Below are 17,284 nucleotides of genomic sequence, written 5' to 3'. Positions count from 1 at the left end.
GGATCACTGCCAACAAAAAATCGTTTCAACCCTATATCAACATAATCTCACACCGTACATCAGATCCCACTTTTATCATAGGTCCCGATCGCACGAAGATATGCGATATTAGATAAAGTATGTATTTGATTCCGTTTATATTTATTAAGTAGATGGTGTCACATAAACGCCTCGTCAGCAAAAGCCTCGTTAATTGTTTTGGTATATATTCATGTTTGTAATGGATTTTTGTACCTCTCTCTTCTTTCAGGAAACTTCATTTTAATCTTTCTTGAAATGGGTCATAAACACCCACATTAATAGCTTTTTTCGATTTTACAGTCACAGAAAACATAAATGAAAGCAAACACCCTGAAAGTTGGTAGAGGGTAGGTAAAAAATCAGGCTCTTTAGAATTTTTCTAAATATGAGACGTTACCATGTGAGTTAATTTTGATCAATGGAACCAATAACTAATCAGCCCCCCACAAGACTCACAGTACATCCCCGATGTCATCCTTGGTATTATCATCGGTGGGGATGTGTTGTGGGACGTTGTGGGGGGCTGGTTTGAAATGGAATCATGGAAGGAACCTGAAACCACTTGTAAAATGCCCAAAACAAAGTCACATTCGTATCCTTTAGTAATATAAATTAGAAAATATTGGTTTGTTGGATCCGAACTCCGAAGGATGGAAATCATTCAACCTGTTTGATTAGAATGGTTTTGGGAGACTGTTAGGGATATTGTTAGGATCAATGATCAAAGTATCAGTATCAGGTATCATATCGGACAGTTTGGATACGGATACAGATACAGATACGGATACGGATACGGATATGGATATGGATATGGATATGGATGAAAGATATGAAAACACATGAATATGCTAGGAAAATGATACAAACTTTGTAAATACATCAATTACACTAACTTTAAAAGCCAAAATAGCTACAAATAAATAGGGTTGTTCATAAGAAGATCCAACCCGACCAACCCGGTCTGACCCAACCCGAGTCGGCCGGGTTTTCTTCAGCACCGGTCGGTTTCAGGTTATAAAAAATCATAAACCGATTATTCGGTTTGGTTTTGGTTTTCATGTGTAAAACCAAAACCGACCCGAATTAGTATTTAGTTCCTAGTTAGTAGTTACAACCTACTTAGTTCTTCACTACCGAGTTCATCAAGAGGTATGTTGTAAACATTAAAGATGACCCAAGACCCATCACTCCATCAATGAATAAATCATAAATCGATGATTCGGTTTGATTTTGGTTTTCATGTGTGAAACCAAAACCGACCCGAATTAGTAGTTAGTTCCTAGTTAGTAGTTACAACCTACTTAGTTCTTCACTACCGAATTCATCAAGAGGTATGTTGTAAACATTAAAGATGACCCAAGACCCATCACTCCATTAATGAATAAAAAAAGAGTACATGAATAAATGTTTGCCTTAAATTTCAGTATTTCACCACTACTTATCTACAGTAGCAAAGAGCATCTTCTTAGCTTTTGTTGGATCCGACCGACTTTGATAGTTTGAGCCATCCATTATATAGTTCATGTAGATTGAAATCTTACTCCAACAAATAGTACTCTCAAACTCTACTCCCTCCACAAAATCTGGAATTTATAGATGGCCACAAAACATTAAGGAAATGCCGGTTTCCTTTGGGAATGTAAACCCAAAAATGAACAGCAATTGAGTCACCACTACATAGAGCCGAAACTGACCGAAACCGACTCAAACCGATAAAGTCGGTTTTACTTAACACAGGGTCGGTTTCGGTTTCAATTTCAGGTAACCCAATCAGGTCGGGTCGGTTGGAAAAACATCAGTAAGCCGACCCAACCCGACCCGTGAACAACCCTACAAATAAAGCATAAATACATAAATAAATATATTACTAATATAACAAGATACATAAATATCATACAATTTTGTTGATAATCCAACAATCAAGAGTCCAAGACTCATATTATATAGTTTTTACAAAGTAAAACATGCATAAAACCATTATTATGTTAAATTATATAAGTCCATGACACAAAACATATGCAACTATTATATTTTAATTACTATAGAAATTATTTTCTATTTTTACTTTTCAACATTAACAAAAAAAGCCAATTAAATATTAAATTTTGAAATATTTGATAATATCAAAATTACTATCATATGAAATTCATAATTTTTAATTATTAAAGTAATGATTCCATTGTTAACATTTTTATTTTCTATAGTTTTTCTTTGAAATAATAAATCATTTTTTACAAATTTAAATTAGTGGATTTGATAAATTCAATTTAATATTATATTCTTGAATATTTTATAAACAATTTTTTAAAATTTTTGTAAATAATAAATATGTTATATTTTAGTCTAAATTAAAATATCAATGAATAATTATAAACAAATATTAAAATTTGAAGATACATATAATGTACAAATTTATGAAATTTAAGAACTAAAATAATTATCTATTATTAATATTTTTATTTGTATAATTTATTGAGAGTAAAAAATAATTTTTAATATAAATGAAAATTTGATAGTTTTTTTTCTTCATTGAGGTTTATAAAATAGTAGTTTTTAATATTACTTTTTTATTTTAAGTTAGAACTATTGAACATAAACAATATATTTGTCTAGATTCATGTTAATGGTTACGTTAACAAAATATATTTTATTTCACTTAATATCACATGTTGAATGATGGCGCAATGGCTTAGAATGAAAACGCTCTTTAGCATAGGTGCCAAGACTTGAGTTAAAATCTTCATAGGAGCATTTTATAAACAAGACAACGGATGCACGTGACACACCGATACTAATATGTATCTTGTTGATACGCACGACTGGACCTCTATCGTACTAGTCGTAGCATATCCCATATCCAATCCTACCGATACCGATACAATACGCCCGATAAAAGGTTTATCATATTGATATTTTAATCCCTGGTTAGGACACCATTTATCTTTTTTTTTTAATTCTTTAATCTATAATACTATCTATCTTTTCTATCACCACTTAAAATCCTAATTGCTTTATTATTCAATGTTCAAAATTTTTCTTAATTTGAAGGAAAAGGGCTATTATAAAGAGAGGCTACTTGCGTCAAATTTTCATTTACAGTGGTGTAGTTGTAGTGGCTAGTCTTTTCTTATAATCCAATAAACTTAAATATATCATTAATTAATGTAATACGTGTAAATTTGACATTATAAAATCAAATTTAATTTTTATGATTTGTACCAGAATTAAAATAAATATTCAATTTATAATAATATAGATATGCTGCTCAGTGGTGAAAAAAACTTAGGTCCCGTTTGATTTATAGGAATAGGGGTTTGGAATCGGAATTGAAATGGGATATTCCAATTTCAACTGTTTGATTGGATAAAATCAGAATCTCATTCTCATTCCTCATGGAATAGCATTCTCCTATTTGAGGGAATGGCCGGTCATTCCCTCCCCTTCCCTTGGGAATGAAATCCCATTCCAGTCGAACCTAATTCCCATTCCAATAACTATCTAAATCAAATATGAAAATAGACCATTTAGATTCCAATTCCAAAATATTTCGATTCCGATTCTACTTTCCAATTTGATTTCGACCCAAAGCAAAAAGACCCTTAAAAGTCACAATTCACAAAGCATATGTGAGCGCAAGAAATAAAAAGAGCAAATTTAACAATCCTATAAACTGCCTTGGTACCCAGTTGTAGAGGGCCCGGAGGCCATAACATTGAGCAAAGGAAACTCCTGAAAAGAAGTCTAAATCCACCATCATGTTTCTGATGCGCCAAGGATTAGGAGGCATAGAGGCCGGAATCCCCCAAACAGAGCCAAGGAGAAACTCACAAAAGCCATTAACATCTTGGGCTAATATATATATATTATTTTCATTGCTTGATTGATAACTGTTGCGTGTGGACTTAATATGTTGACATCCTTTTGAATTCCCCAGATAGATATTCTATTGACAGTAGCGGAATCAACTATTATATGGATTTTCTTAGCCTTGCTTCCTTGCCCAATTGCCCATTCTATTCCTTTGTACAGCGCCCAAGCTTCAGCCCGAACCACCGAGCAATTCCGTAGCCACTACTTGCGCTAAACCTCCCGGAAACTGACCTCGATGATCTCTCAGCGTTACCCAATTGCCACACTGACTCCCATTGTCTGTGAGACTGTGACTGACCCAGTAGTCGTTAAAAGTTAAAACTTAAAAAAATTACATCTGTTAAATATAATCGGTTCATAGCATGCCAGACCCGGTAGTCGTAATTAATATTTGGACAGGTTTTGGGTCTGTTATTACAAGTTAGAACTGATTCTACACGTTTATCAGTTGAATACCGAGTCTATTCTGACCTGGAGTAGTGAAGTGATAGGATCCGAATATGATGTGAGGCCCTCAAAATCGGATGCCATTTCATATCATAGTTGGATCTAGCTTTCAATAGTCAGATTGTAGCTAGATGCTGCTGGATCTCGTCCAAATCCAACCTTATTACAACCAATGTTTTAAAAATAATCAACCTATAACTGCTTTTCCCCTCTTATTTACAAGTCAACAGTTCAATTGTTTGGGCCATGGATTTGAAAACTGGATTTGATCGTACAATTGAACCAGTTGACTTAGGAATTGGTCAGGCAATCGGTTCTGTTTTATCCTAAAACCGTTTATGGGGCCAAAAAAATGTTAATTTGGTCAGTAACCCATTGACATGGGACGGTTGGCTGTCAACCCGTCAACTTGCATAATGATTTTTGATCATTTTATTTTAATTATCTTTTATTTTTTAAATCAAAATGGGTCATCCGTTCAAACCAGATGGTTGGACTGTTTGACCCGGGAACCAGTTCCCAAAATGGTTCTGTGTCCAATCCGGTTTTTTAAAACCTTGGTTCGGGCTGAGTGGATCAAAATGGTTCTGTTAAATATATTAGATTGGATGGTTTGGTTATTGAGTTCTCTATAGGATCCTGTTGTTTTGAAGAGTATTAAACAGTCTGAGTGCTTTTAACAACATTAAAAAAATGAGAAAAATTTTAAATTAGTACCATATACTTTAGGGTTAGCTTATTTTAATACCCAAACTTCAAAACGTGGGGTACCTAAAGTCTCAAAAGTTATCAATTTAGTTCCTATCGTTAGTATTCTATCAGTTATTTATATCATTTGCTGACATTTGCAACTTCAAAAGAAGATACTATTCATAATCTTCTACTTTAAGATTGAACCAGAATGAATGGTTAAAAAAGCCAATTCATCCCATAACCAAAATGCCAAACTGAATCAAAATGTCATCACCATCCCATAACCAGAACTGGTTGAGCGTCTTCAGACAATATTTGGCGATTACAAACTGAACTAGATGCCATCACCATCCCATAACCAAAAATGGTTGGCCGTCTTCAGACACTGTTCGGCGATTCCAAACTGAACCAGATGTCATCATTCGATCTTTCTTTACCATTAACTATAATCCGAAGAAAGAATGTTTCAATCAGCTAGAATTATAGAGAGAGAAGGAACAGTTCAGAAATATAAAAAAGATCAACCAATCATAATTTCAATGAATGGCCTCATCTTGTTTCTTCTCAATACCGTTAAAAGATATGCAATGCGGTTGAGAGAAAAACAAGTATTTTCATGATAGGAAGGAAAACCACTAAAAGCTGCTAAAAAAACTTGTAACTCGATGAAAGTTGAGAATGAGTGAAGGTTCTAAAGCGAATGGATTATATTTGTTAGCACCACAAGCCCAATGCAATTTGGGAGGAATCTCTTTCCATCCTCATATAAATGATACATTTTGTTTCTATCCTCGTAAGATTTTTTTAGTTGGATGAGTTTTGTTTAAGTTGGTTTATGTAGAAGTGGTAGATAAAGAAAATTAGATGACACTTAAAGGGCATTTTTGTCATTTCACATGCCACTTTTTTGGACTAGACTGAGTTTTTGGGGAGTTCAGATACCACAGTGGTACATTTTGAAGTTCGGGTACTAAACTAAAACTACCCCTAAAGGAGTGGGAACGTTTGTAACTTTGTTTCTTCACTTTCATTCTATTTTTCATTTCCTCCATCAAATAGAATATCCTTGCTATTTCCAACCTTAGAAGAAAGCATTAACAATAAAAAATATACTTAGCAATTGGGTTGGGTCAAGACATTTTCAGGTTGGGTTGATAATGGCTAAATCCTGACCCTAAATATTCAGGTTCGGATTGCCCATGGGTCAATGGTTCAACTGCCAATCTTTGACCAATTCAATGGTTTTTAACAACAAAAATACAGGTTTAAACGTCCAAGTAAAATGGTTTGAATAGTTTAACCGTTTGGGTCAAACACCAATTTGGAAACATTTGAAAATAGGTGACCCATGGCCCAACCCCATCCGAATTCTTTTTGGGTCAGTAAGGTCGCATTCCGGTACAGACCACTAGATAGGAGCCCCTGGCCCACTTTTTTGGGTTGCAGGTTGGGTCAACTTTGTGCCAGGTCTACTTAAAAAATCTTTCTCAGGTCTGGGGATCTGGGTTGATACACCAAAGATATGGTGGTCCCTTGACTCCATTTTGGCTTATAATTTTTTTTCCAAAAAAGATATATTATATTCTTAAAAATATTTACATCCAAACCGTTGAGAGGCCGTTGAAACATCAACTGTGATCCTCTCTTACATACTTGCTGAGCTATATCATGAGCCAACATGTTTTGTTTTCTGTTTACATAATAGATATTACAGGTATCATAACACCTCCTAATAGAGTAGATACTATCCTTGTACATTTTTTCCAACCAGCTACAGTTTACAGAGTTGTCATTTATAATATCAATTACTGCCTTTGCATCACAGAATATATTAATATCCTTAATATTCCTGCTTGTGCTTCTTGTAATCCCCTAAGAATTGCCTTCCATTCAGAATCAGATGGTTGATTTGCTTGGATCCTAACTCATGCTGCTGCCAATATCTTGCAACCATTGTGAATTAATACATAAGCTGCTGAATGTGATTTCATGTTTTTTACAACATTCCAAACCTCCTCTTTTGATGATATGAGCTTGTGTTAGTGTGGGTAGAGGAACAGCCTGTATCTCAAGATTTGTGATGTCTTGTATCCTTGATTGAGTAAAATGAGATCTTTGGCCTCCAATAGCTTCAGCCATTTTTCTAAAAGCCATTTGCACTTCCTCTAGAGATAATAAATTTCCCTCCATATCTCTAATCCCCTCATAATAGTTTGATCTCCTATGAAAATTTGTCATTTGGTGGAAATACTTGGTGTTTGGTCACCTTCCTTCAACCAAATTTCTCTTGATTTGAGCCTCCATATTTGTTCCTTCCTTTTCAACCATTTGTCATATTCTTTTTGCATCTCAATGAACTCAGTAGCACTCATTGGATCAGGATTCTTCTCTTCATATTGAGCTATTTTCTCCTCCAACTCTTTAAGACTAGTTTTACAATTTTTCAATTTACATAACAATCTCCTGGCTGTTGAACCTCTAAAATTATTCCCCATTCTCTTGTAATTACAGATTCACATTCTTGTTCCTCCACCCGCATAGGCTGGAAATGGAATTGAGTGGCACCCCTAAGTTTCTTAAACTGAGTATCCAGAACCAGCAAAGCATGATCTGAAAGAGTGGAGTGTTTGTTTAAAACATTTGCTTCCGGATACAACTAAAACCATTTTGGTGATGCCAATACCCTATCCAATCTTTCCCTTACTCTACGGTTTCCTCGCTGATGACTTGACCGCGTATAATAAGGGCCCCGAGTTTGAACTTCTATAATACTGTTCAACCATTTGAGAAAGATGTTTGGAGGGTAACTGAGCTTGAGGTCTACGACAAAGAAGACCCCCTGCCTTTCCATGTGCCCCATGTGACATGAAGTTTTGGTATCTCAAACGCTTCGCAAGAGCTGCACTTCTATCTTCATCTAGTTTAGTTTCCGAGAGAAACAATATATCTGGATTCTGGGTTTTGTAAATTCATTTGAGAAAACGCACAGTGTCTGGGTTATTGCAGCCCTAGCATTCCAGGCTATGATCTTCATTTTGCAACAGAGAGCCAAAGGATTAACCACTCAGTTATATAGCACAAAGAAAAAGGTACCTGTGCAGGAGATTTTCAACATGCGTTGTCCCTATAGGAAGAATTTCTTCACTTAAAGCTGGATTTCTGGTTGCAGACTTTCAACGAACATTTTGTAGGCCCTTCTGGTGCTTCTATTTGGTATGAGAACATGGACCTCAAATTAACCCAGTTTCAGAGTACGGACTGGTTGCTTTGGAGTACAGGCTGCTTACCGTTTGACAACCTTACCCTTTTCATAATTGAAACTAGAGAAATGCAAACAAACTGAATGCTGGTGTACAAGTTGGTCGCCAGAGAAAAAAAACTCATTCAGGAAGCTGGTCACCGGAGAAAAAAACTCGTTCAGGCTGGTCGCCGGAAAAAAAAAACCCTCATTTGGTCGAAAGAATATCAGCATTATTATGTAGAGCCATCTGATTTTAAATGTTTAGTGAGACAGCGGATAAACAGGATTCATTTAGCCGCAACCCTAAGTTTGGACAAGGATTAGATGATGACGACAATGAGTTAGGTAGTATACGATAAATCTCTTAAACCTGAAATATCCTTTAAAGAAGTGCAAAATCAGATGGCCGAATCATCATAAATAAAACTTAGGGTGCAACTTTTGAGCGGATTAGGATTGGGGTTTTGTCCAAATTTCAATAGGCTCAATCCGAACCACAAGCCTGAGCAGTGTAAACTGTTAATTCAGGCCAATCCGAGTTGTACAATTAAAACTGAAAATGATATCCATTTATCCAAATTTGAATCGATCCAACTAATTAAAGGGTATTCAAATTTGAATTCTATCTAATTAAAGGATAATTCAAATTCAATATATTCATTTTATGATATACAATATCAGTCATTTTTAGTTTATTTTATTAATTAGCGTAAGAGTATATGTAAGTGTGCAAAATAATAAGTACTAACCATATATGAAATATGCTCTTTAGATATAATTGTTATTACCTGCATAGAAACCAAGGCAAATAACCCGTTATATAGCATATATATAATATTTTGGTCATTTTTAGTTTTATTTATCAATGCCATTCAACATCTAATTGCAATATGAATTCGTTTCAAATCCAAATACAAAGGAACTGATTTGATCTCATTCATTTGCAGCCCTAAATACCAAATCATCTGATTATACTGCTTTTTTTTTTTCATTGAAAATACTTTTATTTGGACCCATTCAGTAGCAGGCCCTTGATCTTTGAAATATGGAGGGATTGATAAGTTATGATGCCAAACTCAAATATCTTATACAATTTTAGATTAATTTTTAAATTTTCAGCAATTTATCTTTTTTAGGGAAAAGTATAGTAAAATTTCAGTTTATAGATCTATTATTTAAGTTATCATATAATACCCATATAATACACAATAAGGAAAGGTGTGTTTTCATTCTATAGCATATCCCCCCCCCCCCCCCTTCTCAAATTGTGTTTGAAAGGGCTCTAAATTCCTTTCTAGAAAACCAAGAAGCTATAAATTACTCTTTCAGAAATTGTTTAGACTTTAGACTTGGAAGCCAATCTTGTGGCAACCCCGGCACATGGAACAATAAAACTGAATTTTGATGCTTCCTGTTTGTGCCTTCGTGGTAGTATTTGCTCAATGGCCCTTGGCCGCTATCGTGAAAATCATTTTGGTAAAATTGTTAATGCTAAAGGTTACAACATTGGTAATACAACCATCAACGTTGCTGAAACGTGGGCTGCATGAGAAACTCACAACTTGGCGACGAACTTCAAGGACCACTCCATTATCATCAAGGGCGATTCAAAGCTTGTTATCTCTTACCTTCAAGTCTTCAACAAATGTTCAATCCGCCATGAAGACTGAGTAACGTCTGGATTGCCTGGAGTAGAAATAGCATTTTGAGAAAGGTGAGACGTACTGCAGATTAGCTTGCCCATGAAACTCAGAAAAGGTTCAGATTTTCTCTTGTGATTTGTGGAGACATGCTACCACCCATCTTGTGTAGCCCCTCTTGGTTTTATCAGGAAAAAAAATAAGGAATTCCTTTATTTTACCATTCAAAAATTCTTGTCTCCCACACACATGTTACATGCGACTAAATACTTTAAAATAGCATTTTCCAGTAAACCATTTGATTTATTTGAAGCCAAAGGAGCCAATATGCCTTTGTTTCTGGCCTTTCAAAATGTGGAAAAGAACCAAGGCTTTGACATCAGTATACAGGTTCCAATATACTAATGTGTGCCGAGTGCTGAGCTTATCCATTTGATAAAACATGGTGATAATCAATTATCAGCTTGATAAAACCATGATTGTAATTTTGTAACAAAGGCTCAGTTTGGAAGGAGTACAAATAACAATTTGTAGAGTACAAAACCTTCTATTTTATATGTATTTATACTGTACATATTTGTATTTGTACTCCTTCCAAACTGAGCCAAAATATCAGTGTCTGCTTCTATATTCTCAAAGATACCAAGAAAAACTAGAACTCAAACAAGTTTATTTGAAAAATCAAGCACTTGTAATTACCATTATCGTGATGCAAATTTCTCAACAGCTATTTTACAACGACCGCAATTTCATTAGAATAAAGAAAGAAGAAAGTTTGGTTATGAGAAGAGGAAACAGAAGAACTAAACACAAAAATCACACATTTACACCGTCGAAGGAAATACCAAACAAAGGACAAAAATAGAAGGGAAAAAAAAGAGTACACCTCGTTGATTCCCCTGGCAATGGACTCGGATACCCTTGTGGTGATCAACTGTTGGCACCCTCTTATCTAGTAAAAATACAAGATCTATACTCTCTTCTCCCTGCTTCCAAGGTGAGAGCTGCAAATCAACATGCTTCATGCTCAAGAGATTTTATTACCCGAGGATGCCTTCAAAAACTCTGCATTAACCTCGGTCTCTAGACACAATAAACAAAGAGGAATAAAGGCCAAGTCCACAGGTTTTGCAAGAAACATCTTCAAGTTTGTTCTTAAGTAGCCATTTGTATACATGATTAGAAGAGAAACAAGAGAGAGTTATAGAAGATTACCTGTAGAAAAAAAAGCTCAACGCCCCAACCACAGACCACATTTGGCCGCAGAATAAATATTAAACCAATCAATGAACAAGTTACTCCGAGGGGTTTCCTGTACATCTTGTGCTTTGGTAGTCACATTTCTACTGATAAGACTCTACCTTAAACCTTAAATTTTACTGCTCCCATGGATTCCATAGACATAAGCCCACATGATCAGTTATGCCCATGTACAATTTTTAAGGGACTTTTGATAGATATGACAAAATCTGGCTCACAATCCACAGGTATCAGAGGCTGATTACAGAATCGAAATGACAGTAAATACTGCCAAAAGAATTAGAACCAGCATCCCAAACTTCAAATATGAATCCTTGCATGATGCATCAGATTCCAAACCATTCTATAGAGCCACCCTTCTGCATGCCTTTTCCATTGGGATACTGAGGTCTGAAACATCATAGGCATCACATTTGCATGTCATGTCAAGTAACTTTGTAATGCAGGTATTTTTCTGTTTCTTTCCCAGTCAAACAGATCCTATTTCAACATAACCTGTTCCATCAGATTTATAATCCAGTTCCAAGGTCATTTGACAACTGAAGTATGCCACGCATCTGGAGGTACGGATTTTCCAGCAGCTTTTCATTGTTGCTCTGGATAGCATAAGCAAATTATGTTAGTTACATTTAATAGCGGCCTATTTACTGTATCTATTAAATCACATTAGTAAGCTGATACTACAAAACAATGATTAGCAGAACCAAATGTCCATTTCATGTACTAGTAGTCTGTTGATAACCTTAAATCACACAAGGTACACAAGATTGGAGAAAAGTATTCTTAGATTTGTTGGTCCTGGTTTCTTGTGTTTTCCCTGTGGTGATCCATATTGGATGTAGGGTTTCTCATTTACCTTTAATTATGACCACTAAAATCTTCTTGATTGTTAATGATAAAAAAGAAGGTATATCTAATTGGAGTTTTCTGAAGCAGTACCCATGCAAGGGTATAGAACAGGCTATCCACTCTTTTGTAGTAAGAAAAAGAAACATCAGGAAAATGGTCAACATGAAATGCCAGGCAGAAAGGTAATGATGAGTGAGGATTTTGACCAGGGAAACCAGTTTTGAAGCTTTTCTTTTCAACAGGTTTAAGGGTTCATGAAATGGTAGCTCCTGCTCTGGTTTATGCGCATGTAGTGACAAAAGGAACTTTTTTTTGACAAGTCAAAAGAAACTGGGTTTTGTTTGCTCAAAAAGCAAAATAAAACAGAAATTATGCAAATACTCCCACCACTAACTGGAGTAGAGATGACAAATTGAAACTTTATCTCCTAATAGCTTCTTGTTTCAATAAAAGTGAGTGAGCCAGATCCCACCTGCTGTGCTTTAAGAACAAGACTCTGAAGCATACGCTGGTAGTTTTCAGGTTCTTCTGTCATCATTCTCTGCAACATTACCATCATAAGTAAGTTCACAAAATGAAGACAACTAAATAAACAACTAGGGGTTAGAAGAGCATACCTTCAAAAGAAAGGCTGAAGAATAATATGCCACTCTTGAATCTGTGTCATCTAAAAGTTCCCTGCCAAACAAAAGAATGCTGATGTTGGAAATATCCTAAGAGAGAGGCAAATTTACTTATGGGAATCAAGGAAATCCTCTGGCAGTGGATGAAATGTCTTTGGGGTGGTAACCTGGAGCCAGTGGAAGATTTTGTCAATTACTGGAATCTCAGTGGGCTAAGTAGGGAAGGAAAGATTGTGGAGGATTGCACATTTTGCTGTTTTTTTTGGACTTCATGGACATACACTATAACAACAAATGATACAAAATAGGACCTTTTAAGGAAACCTTATGATGCTTTTTTTTTGACAAAAGTTTGCTTTTTGTAAAGTCTGTCAATTAAGACTGAAAGGTTGTGAGAAATCCCCAAGAGGTATTGCAAGAACTGCTCCAAAAAAAAAAAAAAAGGAAATCCAGGTCTACCTGAAGAACTGCTCCCCTCCAACTTCTTGAAAAGCAGCAGGATCTGCAGTGCATTTCCCAATCAGGAGTAAGAGAAGGGCTGCCCTGATGTCTGATGTGGCACCAGGCACATTTCCTCTTCCTTTGCTACCAACTGCAATACCAAGGGCAATATCATCTGTGGCTGCACCAGCAAGTTGAATCAGCGGCCAGTAGAACAATGCCGTAGGAACACGAGCTACTAGTTGCATAGGAACAATAGCCTGCCCTCGCAGAAGCAGTGCTGCCATAGATGCAGTATCATAACTTATAGGACAACTGTCATTGAGGCCGGTTCTGCTATGAACTTCTGGAAACTCCTCTCTCAAGCGATTCTTTTCAGGGTGAAGGACATGTGGATCTGTATCCCGCTTCCCATTTTCATCTGAATGTCCAAAATCTTTACTAAGTTGTGAGAGATCCCCGAGAGGTATTGCAGTTGCAGGGAGAAGTCTCAGGCATAATTGGGAAAATAGCATGTCACACATCTGTTTGAAGCAAATTACCAACAAAGATGGTCAGAAGCAGAAATAGAAACCAGTGTTGCATGGACTCTACTAAATGGATGAAATGTTTGTGTTGGACATACATCGGAATCTGACACTTCATGGATTCTTAAGGACACTTCTATGTAACATTTCCTATTTCCACCTAGTTTGTTTGACATAATAAACAGCTAATGTACAAGATGAGTGCCATTTTTCATCTAAAACGCCACTTGGTAAGAAGCAACATCTTAGACCCCTTTTGCAGGTATATAATGTTAAAATTCAAAAAAATATCAATAATATTTCATTTTTCATAGACATGTCTGTTAGTCCATGTTTTCTCATCTTGCAGAGTCACTCTTGGACATGTGTTGGCTCCAACTTCTGTGACCATGTCCATGCAACACCAGGAAATAGTAAACATGATAATAATGACAGGGAAAAGTTCATAACTCATGCAGCTTGAAGTAAAAGTTCTAGGGCAAATAAAAGGAAATAGGCTACAATCTACCAACAGCAAACACAAACTTACTATCTTCTTTGACAAAAAATTACTAATCAAATGACTTTCACCATCCAACTAATGGCTTCTCTTCTGAATCATTTTTCATAAATAAGAAAATATCATAGGACATTCTGCTCACTCTACTTTCTGATGTGAAAGATCTCCCAGATCCATTAGTACAACCTAGAACTTGAAGCATTGGAGAAATTGTGGTCTCATGAGATGATGCAATTATGTCCATCCATCTCTCTGAAAATTCAGTGACACATCTTGTGGAAGATTTATCCTGTCCTATTGTGAGGGTACACAAGAAAAGTTAACTCATCTATTATGGACAGGACAATGGCCTTAAAGTTCAGGGGCCCCCCACACATTGTCCTGTCTAGTTACCCCACTTCTTGCATGACAGTCAAGGTATTAGCTGAATGTGGAAAACAAATCAGTGGAGACTATCCTATATCAACAAATAGAACTGCCAATTCTATTCCTTTTATCCCACGAGGAAAATGTAACTATAACTTCTCAAAAATGTCATGTAATCACATTCTTGAGAAGGGGGAAAATCTGTAATTAAAAGCACAAAACAACACCTCTCTTTTTTTTTTTTTGGGGGGGGGTCCCCATAAAAAACTCTAGTCTAGTTTTCAAAAATGGGATGTGCCCAAACTACCACCCCTTTTCTTGATAACAGTAACAATATACATGAAATTATTTTCAGATTTTTTAATGGTCTTACTGTTTTCAAATGGTACATAATAATCAAAATAGAGAAAGGTCACCAAGCCAATAGCAAATTGGAATAATGCAGTCATCGGAAATTGGAAGGATACCTTCAGAATATTGATTCGATCTGTTTCATTCATTTGAGCTACCAAGGACAAACCACTGCTCATTATATCTATCACTGCGTTTGCTTTTTCCAGACGACTGTCACTCTGATCAAACCTCAGAATTTCACCACTGCCTGAATGTTGAAGCTCTTTCTCATCTAACAAAAGTTTGCACCGCATAAGAAGCTTTTCAAGGACAAAAAGGAAGCCCCATCTGATGAAGTTGTGCTTTGATTTCAGAAGTCTACACATAACCCACGTTGATAAAGGAACTTCAGAACCAACTGAAGAATCGTGACTACCGGCAAGCCCAATTTGTTGTTGCAAATTCTTGATATTTGACCATATGCTTGTATTCCTTTCCTCACTAATTTCTGCAAGAAGCAATTCGACTAACCAAATATATCCATTCTGTCGATAAGTAGATCTTTCCGAGTGAAGAAGAGAATGTAGCGTTGCCCATGAGAGTTTAATTTTCATGGTAACATCACTTTCTAAAACTCCATTGCCCATACTTTCCAAAGATTTGTAAGATTTTGTTATCCGCACCATATGTGAGAATTCTTCATCTAAACGGGAAAATGAACTTATAATAGTATCCAATTTGCTTGTAATCTTCTCCAAGAGCTACAAATACAAAATGCACTTCAGAGGCCAGAAAATTTTAAGAGAGACAAGTAAAAGAAAAAGAAAGAGAATTTCCTCAAAAGAATATCTAGCTAGTTTAAAGCATGGAACTGCATGCCTAATAAAAATTGACATCACGGATACTGCAACTAAACAACTTGATCAACAGATAATAGAACACAACTTTCAGATGACAAGATGAACACAACAAAAAACTTGTAAGAAGACCAATTAAAGTGGAGGGTTTCTGTAAACAAGGATCTAAGACAACTGTTCAATAAAACAATATTGAGCATGTCTCCCATCTCTTGGGAAACAAATCGGTATTTCCTTTGCCAATTTGGGTTTAAGTAGATAAAATAAACTTGTAAACTAAAGGGCCCTCCAGATGGCAAGACACATCAAGAAAAAAGCTAAAAGTAGATAATACTAGTGGAGAAAATCTCTCTCGCCCCCTCCCGAGCAGCTGGCCCAAAGTCACATGCAGACAGACAGTTCAAGTTCATAACCTCTTTGTTATTATCAAAATAAAACATGGTAAAAGGATAGGTGACAAAGTATGATAGGAACATATTTTAGGAAAGCAGCAAGTTTTATGCTTCCACAGATCTTGGCTACGGGATTTTTCTAGGCACCACCTAATCCACTAATGGTGAACTAAGGAGCTCTTCATCATGTGCCAATTTGCTCATCAGCTCTCTTGCTCCTGTAGCATGGCATTGCCAAATTGGGAAATCCAAGGCACATCAGGTCAGTGTGTGGGTGTGGATTGGTGAGGGGCTAGACTATTAATATTGCACATATCCTATGATTGGTGATGCCATACATTACAAGACTTTTGCATCCATAGAAAATGAATTAGAAACTGTAGATGTGCTGACTTGGATTGGCAAGGACTTTGTCCACAGCTCAGGTGAATAGTGAATTCCGTTGTAAATTTAAGGTCATGGTGGTTATTATTAGAACATCAATGTCATATTTCCCATGCCTTGAAACTCCCTATTGTTTATATTTCACCCAGAAAAAATTACATCTATGTGATACATTACCATATTTAGTCGTTCATTGTTCGGATATCTAGACAAAGCTGCAACAACTGATCTTCTCAATATCTCTCCAATTCCTTCTACCCCATGTTTAACAGCAATATAAAAGGCTTCAGGTGCATCTGCAAGAGTGAGCATTGTAGCAAGGGGTTGAATCTCATCAAAGGAGTACTCAGAAACTCCAGAAGATAAGCACGCCTCATTTATTTGGTATAGAACATAGTCAACCAGAACAAGAAATAGATTTCTCTTTTCTTCTCTTGAATTTGCCCGGGAATACTGCACAAGAAAGAAAAATAAATGGTATAATATAAACACTTGGTTCTAGATGAACCACAATAAAAATCACAACTTAAAAGTAGAACCAGACGAATGACAGTAGGAGTTTCAGGTCCAATTCCCACATTTTCCATCAGTACTTGCATGATAAAAGGCTTTAATAAATGAAACTCCAGAAAGAAAATTAGAATATCTCCAAGACTACATAAAGGAGAATTTTCTTTATGGTTCACCATTTTCTTTTTCATAACATGCATTGCTTGTATTAATGTACATAAGACAACAGGAGAGTGATGTAAGATACAAAACAGGACATATTCAAGTTCATACAAATATTATAAAACACGCAACATGCAACAATGATACTTATTTCCACATTTGGGTTCCA

At 35.9% G+C, this 17,284-nt stretch overlaps 1 protein-coding gene across 1 annotated transcript in view; it reads right to left on the bottom strand.

Moving 5' to 3' along the window:
* Window positions 1-10,580: 10,580 nt before the first annotated feature.
* LOC104594586 (uncharacterized) overlaps window positions 10,581-17,284 on the bottom strand; it is a 62,217-nt gene continuing 55,513 nt past the window's right edge. Inside the window, exons 12-18 of the mRNA XM_010254939.2 lie at window positions 16,621-16,896; window positions 14,945-15,571; window positions 13,104-13,609; window positions 12,639-12,699; window positions 12,494-12,562; window positions 11,128-11,768; window positions 10,581-10,995 (exon numbers count right to left, since the gene is read on the bottom strand). Coding sequence (XP_010253241.1) covers window positions 11,682-11,768; window positions 12,494-12,562; window positions 12,639-12,699; window positions 13,104-13,609; window positions 14,945-15,571; window positions 16,621-16,896 — 1,626 coding nt within the window. The 3' untranslated portion in view covers window positions 10,581-10,995; window positions 11,128-11,681. The remainder of the gene's footprint in view (window positions 10,996-11,127; window positions 11,769-12,493; window positions 12,563-12,638; window positions 12,700-13,103; window positions 13,610-14,944; window positions 15,572-16,620; window positions 16,897-17,284) is intronic.

This window comes from Nelumbo nucifera, chromosome 2 (assembly GCF_055504915.1).
Source record: "Nelumbo nucifera cultivar China Antique chromosome 2, China Antique-T2T, whole genome shotgun sequence".
In the NCBI taxonomy this organism is placed as follows: domain Eukaryota; kingdom Viridiplantae; phylum Streptophyta; class Magnoliopsida; order Proteales; family Nelumbonaceae; genus Nelumbo; species Nelumbo nucifera.
The sequence above is the reverse complement of the archived record's forward strand: the minus strand, read 5'-3'. Positions and strand labels throughout refer to the sequence as shown.